At 36.5% G+C, this 22844-nt stretch overlaps 1 protein-coding gene across 1 annotated transcript in view; it reads right to left on the bottom strand.

The window, feature by feature from the left end:
* Positions 1-2780: 2780 nt before the first annotated feature.
* The window catches only part of TMEM132B (transmembrane protein 132B), a 665643-nt gene continuing 645579 nt past the window's right edge, over positions 2781-22844 (bottom strand). Inside the window, exons 7-9 of the mRNA XM_074299390.1 lie at positions 17757-18030; positions 14482-14673; positions 2781-12012 (exon numbers count right to left, since the gene is read on the bottom strand). Of these exons, the coding sequence (XP_074155491.1) occupies positions 10855-12012; positions 14482-14673; positions 17757-18030 (1624 nt within the window). The 3' untranslated portion in view covers positions 2781-10854. The remainder of the gene's footprint in view (positions 12013-14481; positions 14674-17756; positions 18031-22844) is intronic.

The following is a 22844-nucleotide window of genomic DNA, read 5'->3' as shown; positions in this document are numbered from 1 at the left end:
TCTGTCTTCTGTCTCTCTGTCTCTCTGTCTCTCTCACACACACACACACACACACACACACACACACACACATTTACACGCATAAAAGGTTAAGGACATTGGGAAATAGAAAGTTGGTCAACAAACATTTATTAAGTGCTTACTATGTACTGAGTGCTGTGTGAAGTGCTATAGATACAAAGAAAGACCAAAATAATTACTACCCTCATACCCTCAAGGAGCATACATTCAAGCTACTAAGGAGTCTACATGTTAATTACTTTGCTCATACAAGATAAATAACAAAGGGAAGGTGGCTTCAGAGGGAAAGCAAGTTTATTCTCAGCTTAAGTGATGATATGATCTATGAGCATTTATGCAACTTATGCAACAAAATAAATACCCATGGAAAAACTACTCACCAGCTTTAAGGCAATATAAAAATCAGGGGACAAATATACTTGGAAACTCAACACAAAAATAATTCACTCTTCCCCAAGTCTCAAGGACCATTTTCTTTCATTTTTTTTTTCTTCTTCAGTTTCCAAAAGAGATGACATTAAATCACCTCATTCCATGTCTGGGAAGCACCTCAATAGGTCATCAGCTTCATTCCCCTTCATTCCATGGAGAAAGGAAAACAATAATTCCCATAAGTGCAAAAAGCAAAGACTGAAAGTGCTTTGAAATAATAATGCTGATCACGAGAGTAGGGTTATAAATCTCAGAGAGCATTTTGACTCATTCTCCTGCCAAATTTTTAGAAGCATTAGAGCGTTTTGTTCACCCACTTGAATTTCATGGAGACAATTTTTTGTCTCAACATCATTTCTTTGCTCAGTACCTGTACTATGGGAGAAAACAAGAGACTGAGCATTGGGGAGCTATTATTACAACATACCCAACTATTCAAGGCCTGCCAGAGATATTTCTCTTTTTAGACTGAAAACTTAGGTTCATCGTTTGCCCAAACTCCTTCGAGGAGAAGGGTGATCATCTTATGATAGAAAGAAAGCACCTGATTCTGTAGCTATTTGGGAAAAAAACACAACACTTTAAGTTAAGTTGTCAGAGAGAATGACAGTTTCTACTTTATGAACAATTCTCAGAAAACTGCAGGGGTTCCAAATATATGTTTTATGACAATGTTTGGAATGTAAGTAGAATTTGTTACTATTTTCTTTCTTTTTTCTTTCCTTTTTTATTGTCTCCATAGACAGCACAGGGTAACAATGATAGATAACAATTATATAAAGCCTACTATGTGCTATGTGCTTTTATAAATATCTCATTTGATTCTCAGAATAACCCTGGGAGGTAGGTATTATTATTCCCATTTTACAAGTGGCAAAAAGGTGTTAAGTGTGTTGCCCAGGATCATGCAGCACATTAGAGTCAGAGGTTGTATTTCAGTTCAACATTTATATAAAGCCTACTATGCATGAAGTGTTTTTTAAACTAGTATTTCATTTGGTCTTCAGAACAATGCTGGAGGATAGGTCTTACCACTGACCCCATTTTACAGATAGAAGTCAGTAGATAATGACTTCCTAAGTACCATACAGTTAATTAATGCCTTCTTAATTCTCAGCTTGGCATTCTATACATTGGACCACTTAATAAACCCATAATATGTGCTGAATAAAGGCATATTGAATGAAGTTATGAACTCTTTCTGATCTGAAGGCCTCCCAAATGATCATGTTCCTCAGTCTGACAAAAGACCTACTAACATTTAGGAATGGAGCCAGAAGAGAAGATGGAAGAGAGATGACCCTACAAGTAGGTTGTCCCATTCAACCATACAATCCTTTAGAAGGTTGGTTGGTCTGGAGAAGAGGACACTGGGAAAACCCAGTTTTGCCACAGGAGACAGTAAATATCTTCATCTCTTTCTCTTCACCTATTAGTGTCCTTGTGCATAAAAAAGAACTGAAGGAAGTCAGCTCTCATTGCCCAGGGTGGACAAGAACCAAAATTTAAATGAATAAGCAAACCAAAAAATAGAGAAATTAATTTTTCTTTTTGCTCCCTAAAGAAAACATTTAAATTTCATGATTGCCAATGATTGGCGGTAAACTGGCATAGTAGAAAGTGCTAGATTTAAAAACATCTTGACTTGAATTCAAATCCCTCCTTAGATACTTATTTAACTCTATGGCCATGGACAAATCATATTCTCTCTGTGACTCAGTTTCCTTCTGTGTAAAAAGCAAGATAAAAATAGCACCAACCTCACACATGTGCAAATCATTTTGCTTATGTTTATGATATGTAATCTGAGACTTCCAGTGTGGGAATTACCTCCAGTGTTGCGAATTGTCCCAACCTTTAACTAACAATCTTTGAGAACCACTGGGGACTCTGAAATTGATGTGTGCATCAGCCTGTAATTTATACATGTCAGTGTTGAGACCTGAACACAGATCTCCTTTCCTCCAGCCCCGGTCTTCCCTGCACTAGGTTGTGCTCTATATTACTTTATTCTCTGAAAATCCTAATGGAACCCAGCTGGCAGTTGGCTCCTTCCCCCTGCCTTCTACAAAAAGCAGAGAATGAAACCCAGAGAGTAAAACCCTAGGATTAATTATCTCATTCTATCCAGGCTCTTGAAATGGCCACTGACCGTTTCTCTATTTATTCCGATTGGCAGAAAAAGGGGGCAGGTGGTGAGGAGACCTTCACGCCATCTTTAAAAAAAATCTGTCTCTTCTCATTATAGGCTGCATCCTGTCATCCTTACAAATGGCTGAAATAAAAGGGTAACGGTTTTATGGTTAAAATAATGAAACAGAATTGAAGAATGTTTAAATGTTTATTTCCATGTTAAAAATGATGACTTACCCTGTGGTTAGAAGACACCTTTATATTGGAAAACTTTATTTCTGAAATATTTCAAGGGGAGGAGGGAGAGGAAGCAAAAACAAAATCCAGAGAACAATGAAAAATGAGGTTTAAAGACCTCAGCATCACTACCAATAACCCCAACTAAAAAAAAAAAAAAAAAAACTAAACAAAAACAAAAAGAAATCTATTTTCCTTTCAGATCAGAATTGTTGAATTTCTTGCATTTCAAGAGTTTGTAACTTGTCAGTTTACCTCTTCCATTTAAATATTTCAAGGGCTGATGTATATACACAGTCAACCTGCTGCCTTGTACATTACTTTCTCCAAATGCTTTCAGTCCTATATACCTTTTAGCATCCTTGCTATGCTCTGTGCATTCAATTCAAAAAAAAAAAAAAAAAAGAAAAGAAAAAGAAAAAAGAAACATTTACTGTATGCTTTTAGCATAATTGTATCATTGTCCATTTAAAATACCTCATAGATTATGTAAGTATTCATATAATATATTATACAGGAAGGATGTAGATCTCCAACCAATTGCATGGTAGGCTCCTACAGGGAAAATCCCCTTCCTCAATGCATATGGACTACCACTATGACTTAGAAAATGAATGTCTGAGGCTCATACAGATCTAATAGTGTGTCCAGGGTCACAAAGTTGTTGGAGGGGGAATTTCAACCCATGTCTTCCTGAACCCAAGTCCAGCACTCTACTCCTAATGCCACATTTCCTCTCTATTACATAAAATGGTGCTTGGCTTTGAGAAATGCTTTGCTAGGTGATCTGTTTCTCTGCATACTTACCGTTTAAGCCATGTGTATATGTCTATACCCACACACACCCAGTGGACTAGAGGAGTGAGTCAAACATTGAGATAATTCATTGCTTTTTTTTTTTTTCATATCCATTGTATGGATAATTCAGGTGAAGTTCCCCTTTGTTTGATCTGAAAGATCCTATTGGATAGTTAGATAATGCACAGTTGTAGGAAGGATGGTAAGTGGAGGTGGATGTTTAGTAAAGAGACCCCTTAGTAAGTAGATGGCCATTTGCTGACTGGGTTAGTTCCTGAGCCTTTCTGGACCTCAAGTTTTCTTATCTGTAGAAGAAGTTGAACCAGATGTTGTTGAAGATCTTTTCCATCATCAATTAGTATGATTCTTTGACTCTGCTATTTTTGCATCGGAAGCATAAGATCTGTGGGGAACAATGCAGGAAGTGCTGGCTCTGTAGTAGGATTCAAGTACCTGGATTCAAATCTTACCTCCTTAGGATATACTATAAAATATTTAATATGAATGGGAATGCCTACCATCTAGGGGAGGGGGTGGAGGGAAGGAGGGGAAAAATTTGGAACAAAATGGAGTACAATGGATAATGTTGTAAAAAAAAAATTACCTATGAATATGTACTGTCAAAGAAAATGTTATAATTATAAAAATTAATTTAAAAAATTTTTAAAAAGAAAGGAAATAATGAAAAAAAACACAAATCTTACCTCCTACACACATATGTGCATATGCATATCATGAGGTTACCTAATATATATATATATATATATATGTGTGTGTGTATAGGTGTATAAACACACACTAGTGTGCATACACACATACAAACAAGTCATTTCAACTCTCTGGGCTTTAGGAAAATAAGAAGATTAGAGGAAATCAGAGGTATCAAACTCAAAACCTTCAAAAGTCTCCAGTGCAGTCATTATCAGATTAAAATGTAACTGGGAAATGTTTAACAAAAATAAATAATACAATGTAACATAGATGATGTTAATGTGTGGTTCTCTAAGCATCAGGGATTCATTTGCATGTGAATTTGCTGCCATTGGACTGGACTAAGATCCTTCCTAGTTCTAAATCTATGACCTTACAACTATCTTAGTAAAATTTTTAAGCATAATTGCCACCAAAATGGGCTGAAAAGAAAGATGAGATGAAAAAAGGATTATTAAACAGGTATATATCAATGGAATAAACGTTCTGCTTTCCATTATACTAGCTTGGCTGGTATGGCAAATAAAATCCTCACAAAAAGCAGTTTTCCTTTTTCTGATTCTACACACAAATGGAAGAGGTGCTGTATATGCCCTAAAATTGGAAAAAGAAAAAGGGAAGAGTTTGTTTCCTCTTGCTTTGCTATCTAACATGGTGATCAAATGACTCTCAAACTTAAATTTGTAGGAAAGTCAGACTTCTGGTTTCTAGGAAATATTCCTGTTTCTCTCCCTTTCTATTCCTCATTCTTATGCCTTAGTTGTAGGAGAACCATGCTAAACCAGGCTTGGTGTTGAATACCTATGAACATTATGGGCCCTGTTATTAGGGCAATTAAAGTTGGTTGATCGTTAGAGTTCAGGAGTTCAAGAGTTTTCAACTTTCCACACTATACGCACCACCAATATGGTAAGCCCTAGGAAATGGAAGGGGCACCAGGTTGCTTAAGGACAGATAAAAACACCGAGGTCTAAACCAGATATCAACATTGGAATCACCTCATTAGTGGTCATGAGTAGCTCCTGTACTTCCACCCTGGATGAGAGAGAGAAACACTATCTTTGGTGGAAAATAGTATGCAAAAGTTTATTTTAATTTGTAGGTATTCTTTTGTTGGTTTTGTTGGTTTAATTTCTAAGTATTTGTAGATCAATAATAATCTAGCAAACATTTGTTAAGCCTTAAGTACCAGGCACTGTACTAAACCCTGGGATTACAAAAACAAACCTAGGAATTGACCTTAAGGGTCTTACATTCTAATGGGATGGCTATTCTCTCACTAGAAATGTTAGGAGTTCACTTCCTCTTGCTTCTATGTTAGCTCTCAATTCAATGTCTACATCTGCTACAGGGTGTATCATTTTATTGCATATCACCCTGCAAGTGAAGGTGGAAGTTTCAGAGAGCAAGATGTATGGATAATTGGAGTTATCTAAAAGTATGATGAGTTTGGGGAATGATAAACTCATAGAGGAAAGGAATTGTTTCATTTTCAAGGGTTTGTATATCAAGGTGGCAAGGTAGTACAGTGGATAGAATTCTGGACCTGGACTCAGTAGAATCATCTTCAAATCCAGTGTCGGATACTTGATGGCTATATAGGAGCAAGTAGCTTAACCTCTATTTGCCTCAGTTTCCCCAAGTGAGCTGGAAAAGGAAATGCTAAACTGCTCCAGTATCTTTGTCAAGAAAACCCCATATGGGATCATGAAGAGTCAGACAGGATTGAAATAACTAAACAACAAAATAACCTACACTAGTAACAAGTAGGTACTTAACAAATGCTTCTTGATTGAATGGCTGACAGACTATCTTTGGAAGTCAGGAAGACTGATAGGATGATAGATCAAGAGCTGGAAGAGACCACATTGGCCATCTAGTTCACTCCCTCATTTTATACATGAAATAAACTATAGAATTTATGTGGAACCTAAACTCCTAATGGGAATGGACTACTTCATTTTTGTCTTTGTATCCCATGACCTATCACAGTGCCTTGTAGACAACAGATATTCAAAAAAAGCTTTTTTAAAAATTAAATAGTAGATTTTCTCCCATTGGACAGTACCTTGTTGGTGACACTATAGAATTTAATTTTCTCAAGGGAGAGGACTGTTTAATTTTGGAGTTCGTATCCACAGTACCAAGGTCAGTGTCTGTCAAACATTATGTGCTTAATCAAAGTGTTGAATAACAATAAAATGGAATAGGTGAGATTCTTGTTCAAGGATGGATTTCATTATGAGGCATCATGGCATAGTGGTAAGAGCATGGTAATTAAAATCAGAAGCGATAGATTCTAATCTGGTCTCTGTTACTTATTTATCTTTTTTTATTTATTTATTTTTTACTTTGGAATCTTGGATAAATCACTTAATTTCTAACTCTTAGTTGACTCATCTATACAATAAGGAAATTGGATGAAATGATTTCTAAGGCCCCTTCTAGCTCTAAATCTATTTTTATGAACTCTGCAATTAGTTTACCAGTGGTCAAAAATGTGAATGTGGTTTGGGTCTTTATTAAACAAAGCATTATATAGAGAAAGAAGGGCATATATCTCTGTTCTCTGACCTGGTCAACTAAATCTACAGTACTTGGGTCCCTTCTGGGCTCAATGCTCCAATAATTTATGAAAGACATTTGTAGCTGGAGAGTATCCAGAGGATGCCATCCAGACTCTTGAGTTCCTATAAAATTAGTAACAGGAGAAGGAATGGGGATGGGAATGAAAAAAAGTTTAAGAGAGAAGAAGAAAAGAAAATTGGGATGGGAAAGTCATGATAGTTGTTTTCACATACGCAATGGGCTCTTATATGGATAAAGGTTTGAACCTGTTCTACTTAGGCCAAGAAGGCAGACTCAGGAAGATATGGAAAATTATAAAGCAGCAAATTTACAGTTGGGGTCAGGAAAAATTTCCTAACAATGGGAATCATCCCAAAGTGAAATGGGCAATCTTAACATACGGTGACCCTTTCAACTTTTCCACTGGATGTCTTCAAATGGAAGAAGGACAAACACTTTAGAGTATGCTATAGTGGGGATCCCATTCCAGTCTGCATTGGCTTACATGTGGTTGTTGAGATCCTTTCCAAATCTGAGATTTTGTGATTTGAGAATTCTGTGAAGTTTTTTTATTTGTTTGTTTGTTCCCACATCCACTCACCTAACCCTGAGATTCTATGAATTTAGGAGCCTAGTATCTTGTAATGTGAAGTCATGTGAAGACAAACCTAAACTTTTATTCTCAAAGAAGCAGCAATTATTTCCATTTTTTTCTGGTCTAAGGACTTTCTCTGGCCAGTTCTTTATAGTTATTCAAAGATAGACACTATTTAAAAACCAATTGACCATCAACAGACAACTGGACAGTCTCTTGGTCTCTTACTTATACATTACCGTGGGTGGGATGTGATGGCACACACCTGCAATACCAGCTGCCTAGGAAGCTAAAGCTGAGGCTAGGAAGATTCTTGAGCCTGGGATGCTGAATTGCAATGGACTAAGTCGTTTCAGTATTATTAATGTTTGGCATTATTAGGATGAAGCACCAAGAACAGGGAGCTGCAGTGTTGCTAAGAAGGTGCAAATCAGCCCAGGCCAGAAAAAGAGGAGGTCAAAACTTCTGTGCTGACTATTTATAATGGGTCCAAGCCCATGAGTCATATCTAACATGGGCAAAATAGGGAGATCCAATCTTTCAAAAATTAAACTTTAAAAAAAAAATGAAAAGATATATTATCCAGGGAAAGCCCTCAAATTCCATCTGATTTGGGGGTGGCTGAGAGAAGTATTCCAATGTATTTTTAATGGTCTCACGTTTCTTGTAATTAACAATAAAAGGCTATTATAGAGAACAACCTCTGGCTTTTTAGTCCTTATCCAAGTGACTTTTTTCTATGTTGTTTCCTATAGCTGCCAAATTCCAAAGACCTTTGTGCTTGTCTTCTTATTGCACCCTCCTACTCCTTGGAAAAGCTCTTAATTTGCAAACTGATTTAACTACAGTTCTCAGTGCAAAAAGGAGCTCCTTTTTAATTTAATTTATTTTTCCAAATCCTGTTGTTATCAGCATGAAGAAGGAGGCTTAGCCCACTCCTGATTCAGTATAGGTCCTTATATTTCATAACCTTTATGGTTAGAACAAGCAAAGAGACTCAAAGTAAAAGAAATGAAATTTTCTTCTGGTTTCGTTTGAAGAATCTGTTTTAAAATATTCTAAAAATCTACCAGGCTCAATAAATTGAATGAAAACTGGCAGGAAAATAAGCTGATAAATTCTCTTCATTGTACAGATAAAGAATCTGAAGAAAAAAAATGGTTAATTACTTGTCCCAGTTCATAGAGATTATAAAAGGCAGGGTGAGGATTTGAATCCAGGTCCTGTGACTTCAAATGTTACCATCTTTCCACTTTACCATGATGTCTGTCTGCTATAACTTACCTACTTGATTAGATAGGGATTATAATTCCATAAACATCCCTTGCCAAACTCAAGAATCCCCCATCCCCTCCTCTTCACACTTGGTTTATTTCTTTCTTATTGAGGATTCTTTTTAAAGCAAATGAGTCTCGAGTCACAAAATTTCATCCTTTGGCCAAAAAGAAGGGACTTTCACATTTTTACCAAGCTTCTGATCTTGAGCACAAATGCAACAGCCACAGAACACTGGCTTCATGTTTGAAGTTTCTCTTGTAGTAGGTTTCTGTCTATTCTACGTGGTACCTAGTATGTTGTATAATTAAATCCCATAATCCTGGAAGCATGAAATTAAGGAAGACCTTCTTGACAGCAGATATGATTAAACCTTGAAAGATATTTTAGGGGGACTTTGTGGAGTCTCTGTCCCTAGAAATCTATAAAAATAAGACTACTAATCCTATGTCTCGGATGACTCAATCAGCCTTCAGCCTACCTAGAAAGAGACAAGTGGACTAGACAATTTGATCAGCTTATGTCATTAGTAAACAACAGGGGTTCAAGAAAGCCCTCCCAAGAGAGGTTCATTCTAGTCCAGTTTCTGCCCTGTGTCTGCAGAAATAAAATAAAGACCTTGACATATTTTCCCTGCTGTAGAATAAATTTTCCTTTGACTGAAGATCAACCATCCTGTTCTTCCAGTGATATTTCTTTTCTGCTTAAAAGTTATACAGAGGTGGCCCATTGTCTCCTTTTTCTTTTGCCATTTTCTATTCCCAACCCTCGTGTTTGTTTATTTGGCTTGTTCATAAAAACTATTCCATCAACTGGGGAATAGTCACTTCTTTCTGATGATTTTTTGGGAACAATACCCATCTCTTTTCTCCCTCATTGCACATCCTCCAAAGATTTTGGCTCCTCCAGAATTATGATAATGGATATTTTTCCAAGTCAATGTATGGATGGATTTCTACATATTGCTAAATTAGAATGCCATTTTTATTAATAATAATAATTATTGTCCGGGTGAGGAGGAGGAACACAGAGAATTTAATCTTCTACTATTTCCTAGGCAATTTTCTTTCTGCATATATCAGTTCTAATTTTAGATCTCCATTTGGATAATAAAATGTGTTGACCACAGCGTGCTTATATAAATACAGCTGTTTTAATTGAGACATTTTTTTCTCTATGAAATAGAGCCCCTAGTATCCCATTAATTTCCAGTTGCCTGGGACAAAAATAAACTGACTAATGCCCCATTAATATCCCCTCCCCTCCAAATTGTTCAAGCTCTAGGTGGAAAGATGCCAAAGGACATGCTCCCCACCCCCCAGCCTGCCACCAGGGATTCCAGAGAGGAAGAAGAAAAGAAGATGAAGATGAGATTCTTAGGGACTGTCCCTAAAAGGTAAAACGTGGAGAAAATCAGCATCCAAATGGACGCAGCACAAACAGCATGGCAAAGACAAGGAACTAAATTTTTATACAAATCAAAAGAATCCCCAAAAAGGAAAATTTGAGATTTCTTCTCTTCCATTGTCTAAAAGAAACCCAGAGGCCACATGAACTAGGAGAGGGGTGGTATAAATGTATATAAAAAACCATGAGCACGGCTCATCACAAATAAAATGAAATGGCTACATTCAATTATCTTTCAAAGATGTCTATTCTCAGGCCAAGGGCAAGGAAATGTCCACTGTGCTTTACAAAGGACTAGGAATAGAAAAAAAATCAAACCCCAGGTCCTCTCTAATTCCAAACGGCTGTCCATCATGAGATGCCATGAATCTCACATTGTGTCCCGTGGGGTCAGAGTTTATTTGTATTAGCACTGTGCTAGTACCAGGCAGTATCAAAAAATGGCTGTCTTAGACCCCTTCCCCCCAAGCCCTTCCAGAATCCACCACATGGTTTTGGAGAGAAGCGCCCTGGCTTCAGATGAAACCATCATAGCTCTGCTACCCACATGTGAAGTGATCCATCCAGACCTCCACGTCTTGAGCTCAACTTCATCCTCCCCTATTGCTGACAGGACTTCCTGCTCCATCATTCCAAAACAGAAGGCATAAAGGTGAATACAAACATAATAAAGTAGTTTACATCTGGTCTTGCAGTCTTTCCATATAGTCTCTAAACTCTTGCGAATCCCCAAGACTCATATCAGGGCAAACCCACTTGATATTATCGTCACTGTCAAAAAGGATAGAGTTGGTGTATGGGCCTCCATCCTCCGGGAGAATAGTGGTATATGAAGTGAACTTAACTCGTTTCCTTTTCGGGCCAGGATTGAGAGGCTCACTTTTTATTTCTTTTTCATAAACATAATCAGCAGGTCTAAGGAGATGGCTGTGCAGTGCTGACTGAGAGCTGCCATTTAGAAGGAAGTTGCTCTCCTCAAACTGCATCCCACGATCGAGCATGGTGGTGCATTCCTCTGATGGAAGGGAGATGTCCACGGGGTTCTCCAAGAGCTCCACTTCATTTCCGAGCCAAACCCAATCATGAGAGTGGGGGATATTTCCTTGCTCACTCACTGCAAACCTTTTGTGTCGGTACTTCCAAGCAAATGCCACACAGTTGATTAAGAAGACTAAAATAGCCAGGCAGAAGACACAGAGTAGGGCATACATGCCAATCTCTAAGTCTGTTAATCCCCTAGAGGTCAGTGAAAGATCACTGGGATTATTTGGCTCTGGTAACTCCACTTGAGTAGGGAAACTTGTGAAGGCATCTGCATTATTTTGGAGTTGGCCATTCTCAAGGAACTTGTTCCCCTTTCCCTCAAAAGATGATTGTGGGGTCGTACTTTTATTGCCACTTTCTTCCTGGCCAAAAGAAGTGCCATGTTTGGCCCATTCCTGTATGGCCCTCTCCTGGTCTCCTTCCCTCTCTATGGAATTACTGAGGTGCTCTTTATATTCACGATTGACACCCTCAATATCATTGGTGCTTCCTTGGCTCTCATCCACTTTCTGCCCAAATTTTACCTTGACGTTTCCTTTCCCAACTGCCAGAACGCTCTTTCTCTTGGTCTTCTGACAAGGTTCACTGATCATCATTTCTAACTTAATCAACGGTCCTTGCCCTTCCCCCTCAGCAACCACAATGGGCCACTTGGACTGGAGGCTTGGCTGGGCAGAAACCACCATCTCATCCAATGATGTGACGGCAACAGCGAAATCCTTAGGATCATAAATATCTAAAGGAGTTACCGAGCCATCGCTGAACAAAAGCCAAGAACTGACTATTGCTTCCTAAAGAAAAGGAAAAGAAAATATGGCATTATAATCAGGGGAAATTACTTATATACTCACGCACTTATTTATTTCAGGCCAAACCTATGCTTTCCTTAGCACTAAAAATTCCAACCTGTCATTTCATTAGCATAGGTAATGCCAGGTGTGAGAAAGAAACTTATCTGCAACTTATTGTCTTAAAGTTAATTAAAAAGCTCAAGATCATGTAGCTTATACATATATATATATATATATATATATATATATATATATATATATATATATATGTCAATGGCAAGACTTGAACCTGATAGAATATAATGTCCTTGAAGGTAGATACTTCTATTGCTTTTGTCTTTCTATTCCTAGCAGACAACTTGCTTTCTGGTACATACTCATAAAATTGAATTCCTAACCCCAAGGTTGGCTCTCTTTCTATTATATCATATTGTCTCTAACTCGGTTCTATAAAAGTATATACATATATATGTGTGTGGGTGGGTGTGTGTGTATGTGTGTGTTTATGCACAAGAGTTCAAATCTAGCCTCAGACACTTAATACATCTTAGCTGTGTGACTCTGGACAAGTCATCCCAATTGCCTTAGGGGAAAAAAAGTACATATACTCTCTTTCAAATTATCCTATATTTATGTTGTATATATTTATATGTGAACATATTGCCCCCTGGTATTATGTAAGCTTTTCAGGGGCAAGAACTGTTTCTTCCTTCATTGTATGTAAATCTCTACTTTTTAATAGAATCCCTAGCACATAAAAGATGCTTAATAGAGGCATATTAATTGATTGATTGATTTCTGTCTTTCTACCCCTATTACCTAGAATATAACATGTACACATTTATTAAATACTTGTTGATTGCTCAATTGATGGATTAATGGACCACTTGGATTGAAGACTTGGCTGAGTGAACAACTTTATTTCATCTAATGAAGTGACATTAACTACCAAATCCTTGAAATCATAAAAGTCCCAGGGCATCACCAAGCCATCATTGACCATAATCCAAGAATTAATGATTGCTGATAAAGTATTTGATTTTTTTTTAATTTACAAGATTAGAAAAACAGGCACAATATACATTTATTGTATCTGAAGTGAACTTCAGAGGTTATTGGATTGTTTGGAAATATTTGGTTTTCATTTTTTTTAATTTTTTTTGCATTGTATTAAAGTAATGTTAGCAATAAGGCACATTTCCATTAGCACAAAGATCCAGTGATTTATTTAATGGATAGTTTTTCTAAATTTGAATTAATTTATAGCGTGACATATAAATGAATTTGGTTCTGACCTTTGCAAAGCCCATTTTGAAATATCAGGCAAAGCATCAGAATCATTTCCAGGTGCAACTAATCAGCCCACTCCTCCAGAAAATACCACTTTAAACAGACTTTATGAGGAAGTCAGCGTTGGAAAAGGAATGTAGGTGCTCACTTGAGGTACTTAGAAAAGGATGCATTATGAGTTTAAGGTACTTGAAAGCCAAGATTCTTTCACGGTTCCCTTTTTAAAGTATTTCTGTTTTAAAGTCTGAAAATGAGAGGAGTGTTTTAGACCTGAGATAATTATAGTGTAAACCAACAGCAAATTGGCACACATAAGCCGTGCTTGCAAAAGAACCTGAAAGGAAATCAAAAGAATAAAAAACTGAAAGGAAAAAAGCCCACTGCTTTGGCAAAAGTAGAGAAATATAATCTTTCTGTCATGTTGTGTAGCAAGAGATTTTCATTGGAGAAGATAAACAGGTAGCCAGCCTGACAGCAATTGGCCAAGCAATAAATGTGTAAATTTACAGAAGAAATTTAATCCAAGGATTGGGTGCTCCCCTAAAGTGGAAGGGGCTAATTGACTTGGAAGGAGAGAGATCCCCTTCCTAAAAGGCCAGGTGAACCTTTATCAAGGGTGTGAATAGGAATTCATAGGTTGGAGTTGGAATCTTTGGTCTCTTGAGATCATTTCTGAACTGGAACTAGTTGTAAAGAATTAAAGTTGGAAAGATCTCTGAAATTCATTGAGTCCAATGCTCTCATTTTTGCAGATAGAGGAACTTAAGGCCCAGTAGGATTAAAGACATTTAGGATTCTAAGATCATAGACTTAGAACTAAAAAGGTCTACAGGGGCAAACCAGTCCTCATATTTTGCAAAGGAAGAAACTGAAACCTAAGTGTGAGTCTAATTTTCCATTTTGCAGATAAATTGAGACAAAAGAAGCAACTTTGCCACAATAATTCAAGACATTAGGAAAAAAAATAAATTTAAAACATCAAAAAAATGAATTAATGACAGAGTCAAGATTTGAAGCTATATGCTATGGTGTGACATCCATCCTCCAGTTCTCTTTCCCCTGGAGCATAATCTTCTTTCCCAGAGCTCTGGAAGATCTTGAATGAGGTTTTTCAAATTTCCAGGCTATTATCTTGGAATTTACCATGGGCCTAAGCATTCTTGGGGAAGGAAATCCTACCTGTTGTGGGGCATGAAGAATGTCATGAGCAGATGCTGTTGAAACAATGGCTCTTTTGTTTCCTTTGTTGGGTTGCAAAGAAAGAGACAGGCCAGACACAAGCTGTACCCCTAAGTCTGTGATAGTGACCCGGTCATCCAGTACTATGACAGTCTTCTCAGCCAAGATGGAGTCAGAGAGAGGTGAGAGGACCTGAAAAAAAATAAGCACCAAAACATTGACTACTTTATCTATGTTTTTGCTTCCCCAACATCACCCACAGATTCAGGTACAAGCTAAGGACTTTATAAATGATTATGGGGTTGAGCTCTCCACACTGCTAGTGAAAAATAAAAATGAAATATATAGTATTGCGTTTAATTTTATTGGGATGGGGGTAGTTCTAGATCATTAATTTTATTAGCAATTAGGGAAGTCCAGGAATAGAAACTTTTATTGACCAATGTCAGCAACTCATTCTATAACCTATAGTTTTAGAGTGGCTGATGGGTACTGAAAGGTTAAATATTTTTCCCATAGTCACACATCTAATATGTGTCTGAGACAGAACTTGAATCCTATTCTTGTCAATTCTAGAGCTGACCCTCTTAACCACTGTCAATGCTGCCTCTCAAAGACAAGAAAATAGACCTCGATAATCACTGATGTTTTCTTTTTAATCATAACTTTGTCATAATCATTTTAAACCCCATAATTGATGTTTCCACCAAAATGTTCTCCCAATTTGCAACTAAATGAACGCACTTGCCAAAATGGTCTGTAAAAGCATTTCCTAATTGTTCAATTACTTTCGCCAATAGAAAACGACAGCATCCTAAAGATATCAGTGCAGCCCATTTTCTTCCTTTGATCTCTGTAACAGCCAGCACAGAGCTCCCTTCTGTAATAACAGTTGGATTTAATTGGATGACAAGTATCTATATCTTATAAATAATAATAACAGTAGCAATATTAATAGGATAAGGATCGGGACTGGACTTGTGATTTCTCTGCTAAGAAAATTATCAAATGAAAAAATTTCCTCTATTAATGTAATCCACCACTTTCTTTATAATGTCTAGTGTTACAGACATCTCTCTAAGCAGGAACAATAATGATAATAATAATAATATATAATGAATAATAATAATGATAAAAATAGAGAGGCAGTGTGACACAATGGATAAAGGGACACTTTTGAAAGCAAGAAGACCTCGCTTTAAATTTAAACTCTGAGACAAACTAATTGTATTATCCTAGGTTAGAGCACTTAACCTCTCTCAGCATTCTAGGTAATTCCTAGAGCAGAGATTCCTAACCTAGGGACCATTAATAGATTTCAGAGGCCCCCATGTACTTGGATCAATAATTGTATCTTTATTTTTTTCTAATCTGTAACTGAAATTTATCATTTCATTCAATTATTTAAAACATGATTCTGAGAAGGGTCTCATAGGCTTCCCCAGAAAGCCAAAGGGTTCCAAGGATACAAAACCGTGAAGACTCTCTCACTCTGAGACAACCCAATCTAAAGAAGATTGGTCAGTAGAGGACCTCACTCATTCCTCACTTGAGTTTCTCATATCAGTCACATCACAGTTTTAATACCTGTCCTTAACTCTACCAATCATAATACAAATCCTAAAATTGGTCTTTCAAAAAAAAATAATTAATAAATGTCTCCTTCATTCACCCAGTGGTATAATAATAAGTAAATTGCTAGTTAAAATCTTGGGAAAGTAGTAGGTTGTTAGTGATAAAAAAAAAAAATTAATTGTATTTGTTTCTTAGAACAAAGAAAGGACAAGATTATTAGACTAATGGCATTCACAGAAAGATAAAAATCCTTGAGACTATGACAGGATCAAATGAAGAAACTAGGGATGTTTAACTCAGAGAAAGATTTAGGATCACTATTTTGAAGTGTCTGAAGGACATTTAGACATATTATGCTTTGGTTTTGGTTTGAGATGGCAGATTGAGTCACAAAAGGAAGAATTTGTTAAAAAAAGAAAAAGAAAAAGAAAAAGAAAGAAAGAAAGAAAATAAGAAAACCCAGGCTTCATGTCAGGTCACTCAGTCAACAAATATTAATTAAGCACTTACTATGCCTCCCCAAAAAATACTTCTCACGATTTTCACAATTAGAATTAATCAAGAAAATAACAGGAAATTTAAGAAAGGAACATTCACTAAACATTCTCAAGAAAACAAAGGATTGACCACTTGTCAGTTCTGGGGGAGGGGAGGGAGTACTTTTCAAATACATGTTGGGAAAAATGATCTTTGAGATACCTTCAAACCTAGAAATTATGTGACTCTCAGGTTTTATGCTCTAAAGAAATTATTCTACCTCAGTGAACCTCTAGTTCACCACTATGTGTGAGAAATCAAGGAAGAGAACACTAGACCAAATAAAGCAATTCTGATGGCACAATTTTCAGCAAAACTTAAAAGAGTGGCCTAAAGTGACAATGATCGGAGTCATTTTTAAAAAAGTCAGGCCCTTTCACAATTACCCAGATGGCATTCTCACTGACAGTACTGAATATAAAGAATTTGTTTTAGCTTAATTGAATGGGATTTTTTTCCCATTTTGATTTAAAGGTGTCTTGAACAGTTCATACCCACACATATTTGGTAAAGTTGTATGTGAGTTTTGAAAAAGAATAGCTATCTTCATGAATTTCATAATTTTGAGTCAATAAAAATAAGCAAGGAAAAAAAAAGGCAACATATGAATGTGATCAATGGTAGGTGGGTTTTCCCAGTGCTTGAGATATTCAAAAAGAAGCAGTCAATCAAACTTTATTAAGCATCTACTACGTGCTAGGTGACTTAATGGATAGAACATCAGGCTTAGAATCAGGAAGACCTGAATTCAAATCCATACATTTACTATTTGTATGACTCTGGGCAAGTCAGCTGTTTGCCTCAGTTTTCTCACATGTAAAATGGAGGTAAGAATGACCTATCTCCCAAAGTTATTGTGTGGATTAAATGAAATAATAATTGCAGCACTTAACACAATACCCAGCACACAGTAAGATCTATATAAATCCTAGCCATTATTGTTGAGGGGGCTGGCATAAGATTTCATTGAAGTCCATTTTAGTACTGATTGCATGAATTAGAGTTTCAAGATTTATCTTTCTTTCCACTGTTGCTTTGAATCTTGCTTCATGTTTCTTAAATAAGTGAATTTCTAAGAATTTCAAATCATTTGATTCAAGAATTTTGATTATTTAACTCATTATTCTTTAGCTACATATATACATGCATTTGTTTATTTGTACCTGCACTGTTGTTATTCCCTGCTCCCGGCCAACCAGTGTCCTGCCATCTTGTAACGTGGCAATTCTCGGTTCTTCCACCTTCATGAAATCTGTCACTAGATCAGTGATGTCAAACTGCCAATCAGAGCCCAACATATAGGTCAGCTGGCCTCCTAAATCCATTGACTCGGCCACAAACTGTGTCAGCACACGCACCATGGCATGTTGGTACTGAAGGGTGCAACCTCTTCCTTTCTTTTCATCATCCTCGTCATCATCACTATCTCGAGTAGGCCTGAAAATCAGTATCATGGGAAAACATGAATTAAGTAGTCACATGAGCATGATCCTACAGGAGGAATAGCAGAAAGCGAGCTTAAGTTATTGGCACCCCCCAGATGCAGAAATAATCAATAATGTTAACTACTTTATTTTTAAAAATTAGAAGCAAAATATGTGCCCAATCATTGGGGACAGTTGAGCAAATTATGGTTATATGAATGTAATAAAGTATACACTGATTCAAGGAATGCTCCAAGACTATGAAGAATTCAGAGAAATCTCAAAGATTTATATGAACTGATACAGAGAAAGGAAAGCAAAGTTGGTAGGATAATATATACAACTACAATGAAAAAATGATATAAATAAAATTAACAGTAAGAGGAAAAAATGTAGTTAGTTACTATGGACTATGTTGGTACCATGTTTTTAAAGTGAAAGCATAATTTCTTCCTTTTTGTCAGCAAGAGATAAATTGTATTTAGAAAAGATCTTTCTAAAGATTTTGGGTTTAATTTGGTAATTTTGTGATAAAATCTAAGTTTTTAAAAGAAAATATAGTTTCTAGTCTTGTAAGGATTCTAACTAAAAATGTGCCATTAATTAACTAACTAATCACATGTTTGTAAGATCCTGTTGTTAGCTTAGTGGTTTTTTTGTTGTTTTTTTTCTATAAGAGTTTTGTAATTTAGTTTTTTTTAATCCCATTTGATAATCTTGAGAATATTTAGAAAATTCATTAATGAGAATCCTAGTATAATTCTGTTATTATTATTAATAATAAACTGATCACATTTAGATAATACTTAAAGAGTCCAAAGTATTTACCAGCAACTATTTCACTTAACCCTCCCAGCAATCCTGTGAGGTTGTTATGATTGTTATCATTATTCCCATTTTGCAGATGAGGAAAATGATTCTCAGAGTGATTAAGGGACTTGGCCAGTATTAATATAGCTAACAATATCAGAAGCTGAAGTTGAACAAATCCAATCTTTCACTCATACTTATTTGTAGATAAAATTTGGTTTTCCTTGTAAGCTCACATTTTGCAATATTCACAAGACAGATTTTTATCCAACATAAAATAGGAGAGAAAAGGCTTAGCAAGATGAATATCATCTGTACAAGCAAGTTATCAACTATGTCCTCCCTTCATGTCACTTCAATTCAAATCACTATCATTGACAGATTTTATTAAGTGCCTATCATGCATAAGAAAAGAAATAGAATGTTACAATGAAAAGATAAAGAGCCTTAGATTAAAGAAGTTTTGTTTAGGTCATGCCTCTGACATGTCTGCTGTGACATAAATTTCCCAAGAAAATCATAAATCTATACATACATGCAAATATATATATATATATATATATATATATATATATATATATATATATATACCTTGAGAGAAAAAGAGAGAGGGAAGAAGGGAGGGGAGAGAGAGAGAAAAAGAGAGAGAGAGAGAGAGAGAGAGAGAGAGAGAGAGAGAGAGAGAGAGAGAGAGAGAGAGAGAGAGAGAGAACATGCATTATATTAAGTAGTTCCTCAAAATCCACCTTTGGAGGAAAAAGAAAACTTCAATGAAAGCTGAAAAATAGAAATTAATAAACACTTCAGATACAATGAAGAAAATACTGGATTTGAAGCCAGGGGATATGAGCTGAAATCTTTAACTTTTTTTTTTTTCTGTGAGTTCATGAAAGTCACTTCCCCAGCTTCTCCATCTGTTAAATGAGAGGATTTGACTAGGTGACCAGTAAGCTCCTTTCTAACTGAAAATCTTTGATCCTAAAATCTATGCTTCCCATCATCAGTATTGGGTCCAACTCAAAAGACCCTATGGTAGGCAGAAGGAGAAGATCAGATGGTAGAATGATGGGTTTCCTTGCAATCGAGAAAACCCAGAAATACCTAAAGGCATTGATACACTCTCTCTGGCACAGTATACCTATTTCCTGCTTCTGCTTTCCATCTTCCCTGAATATAACTTCAGAATCCTGTTTGCACTGAGCAAATCCCCTTGTCCCCAGATCTGGCCATTGCCCGGTTCCAAGGGGACAGCCTTCTATGAGCTATTGTCTTTATTCACTTCCAGTCCCTGCTTATTCTTCAGCCACTATCAAAGAATCATAATAAAGGCAGAATCAGCCTTTAGCAGGGAGTGAGGCCTTTGAAAGTAATACTATTCCCGTTAGTGGAACAAAGATTTCACTTGACTCAAACACATTCTTCCCATTTCCTAATTCATTTTATGTTTACACTGCAGGATGAGTTCCAATTTAGCTTTTATTCTGTCCTGAAAATCAGGTTTTAAACACCAGGTGGTCTTGTTTTCCCTCATTAGGCCCCCATGCTGGGGAATTCATGGACTCCAAATGCTTCATTTTTGAGATGATAAGAATTTCTAAAGTTAAGTTGGGAAAGGGGCAGAGAATCACTTGTTTTTGATGGTGTTTGAATGAGATTTTCTTTTTTCTTTCTCTTTTTTTGAAATGTTTGTAATGTTCATCTCTTTTATATGCTCTTTGAAATACTAGTTATGGAAGAATCATTATGAAAGTGAATGGCATTGCTTTAAATTGTTTTATGATAAAGTTAGCAACCAAGAAGCTTGGAAAGACATTTCTCAGATCCATCCCCCTTCAAAGCATTAAGCAAACTCTGTTATGTAAGCTGATGCACTGTTATGTAATTTAACACGGATCCAAGAGTGATCATTTTCCTCCAATCAAATATTGTTATAAATCACACAGCTGACATGCATTTGAAAAAAAGTGTGAATAGACTGAGCCCACACAACCTGTATGCTATCCATTCAGCTTTCCTTCCTCCCTCTCTTCTACATCTCAGAAGAGGGTTTAGAGACCCTTCTGAATTTCTAATCAAAGAATCTCAGGAATCATATGGCCCATCCTGCACCTGCATCACAACATACCTGATGAGTGGTCATCTTTCAGTCTTTACTTGAAGACCTCCATGGGGGCAATAGGGGAAAGAGTCTCTCAAAGAAGCCCACTCCCCTTCTGCTCACTCTTACTGTTAAGAAATGTTACCCTGACATTTGTCTCTTTTCAATTCAAGTCCACAAGCAATTGTTAGGCACCTACTACATACCAGTCACTGTGCTAAGGGCTGGGAATACATAGTCAAAAAGATAGCTCCTGCCTCTAAGGAGCTCACAATCTAACAACAGAGACAACATGCAAACAACGATGCATAAATAAGGTAAATTCAAAGTAAATAGGAAATAATCAATAGAATTAAGATTAATTAGGCAAGGTTTCATGTTGAAGGTAGGATTTTGGCTGAGATTTAAAGGAAATCAGAGAACCCAAGAGGTAAAGGTGAGGAAGGAAATGGTTCCAGTCATGGAGGACATCAATGAAAATTCATGGAGTTGGGAGATGGAATGTTTTGTGTGAGAAACAACACAGAAGCCAATGTCATTAGATCACAGAGTATATTCAGTACCCATGGCTCCTGGTTCTACAATCTAGGACCAAGGTGAATAAATCTAATCCTTCTTTTGCAAAATGATCCCTCAAAAACTCAAAGGCACTTATGTTTCCCACTATGTTTTTTCTTCATACATGTCTACTGATTCAAGTTAATTATCCCCAAAATTTTCCACTCATTTTCATATGGCCTGAACTCAACTGTGCTGTCCAACCTCTCTTGGACACTATAGCTTTTCAATGTCCTTCCTCCAATGGGGCAACCAGAACTTAACACAAGTCTCCATGTGCCATTTTAGTACAGCAGAGTCCATCAAGACAATCAACTGCCTACTTAGCGGATCACTCATTTTCCTTGAGGTTGCATTAAGTTCCTTGACTATCACACCTCACTGTGAATTCCTTTATGATGCTTGTAGTCTACTACAACCACCAGCTCTTTTTCAGATACCAAGTTGTTAAACTATTTCTTCTACATTCTAAGTTTGTCACTACCTAGATATGTGTGAGACCTTGGGTGACTTCTTTGGGAAGTAATTTAAGATATGTGATCTGTCATCGTTTTGCAAATGAAGCATTCTATGATTGGATTTGGTTTATTATATTTCTAATTCTATGATATGCAAGGCACTGTGCTACGTGTTGGGGATATGAGAATTTTGTTCAAACAATCTATAAACAAGATAAACTAGGACTAATCTCAGAAAGAAGGTACTAATATTTAAAAAACAACAACCAAAAACCAACTAAGAATGGCTACTTGTGGAAAGCGAAATTTTAACTAGAACCTAAAGGAAAAAAGTAAAAGTGAAATGAAAGAGAGCCATATATAAATATGATTTATAAAGATTTTAACAATGCCTTTGATATGGTATCTCATATTATTCTCGTGATGGGGGTGAGAAATGGCAGTATCTAGGCTACACAATAATTTCATTAAATAGTTTCTGAAATAGGTGAGCTTACATTAAAGGTTTCTTGTCACAGAGTGACAAGCAGAATACCCCAGGGACCTCTGCTTGATTTTTTATCAATGACTTAGATACAAACCTAGAGGATATACTTATGCCATCTGCAGATGTCTCGATTGTTCCAATGGGCACTATCACCACAACTACTAGAGAATGAGAAGAGAAAGGTCTTGACACCAAAGTTGTTGGAGTTGTCAAATAGGATCTCAGAAACTGATGGGTCTTCAGCAATGGAAATTATTGAAGAGGCATTATCATCTATTCTGCCTTGTACTCCAATAATGCCGGGGTCTTTCCATGTGAGTTAAAGATGTCCTCCTCCATAAAAATATAAACCTTTAACAATATGGATAGTCTTCCCTTTCTATTTGTACTGTGTTCAGCATAATGTTTTGTACATA

Source organism: Sminthopsis crassicaudata, chromosome 1 (genome assembly GCF_048593235.1).
Source record: "Sminthopsis crassicaudata isolate SCR6 chromosome 1, ASM4859323v1, whole genome shotgun sequence".
NCBI lineage: Eukaryota > Metazoa > Chordata > Mammalia > Dasyuromorphia > Dasyuridae > Sminthopsis > Sminthopsis crassicaudata.
The sequence above is the reverse complement of the archived record's forward strand: the minus strand, read 5'-3'. Positions and strand labels throughout refer to the sequence as shown.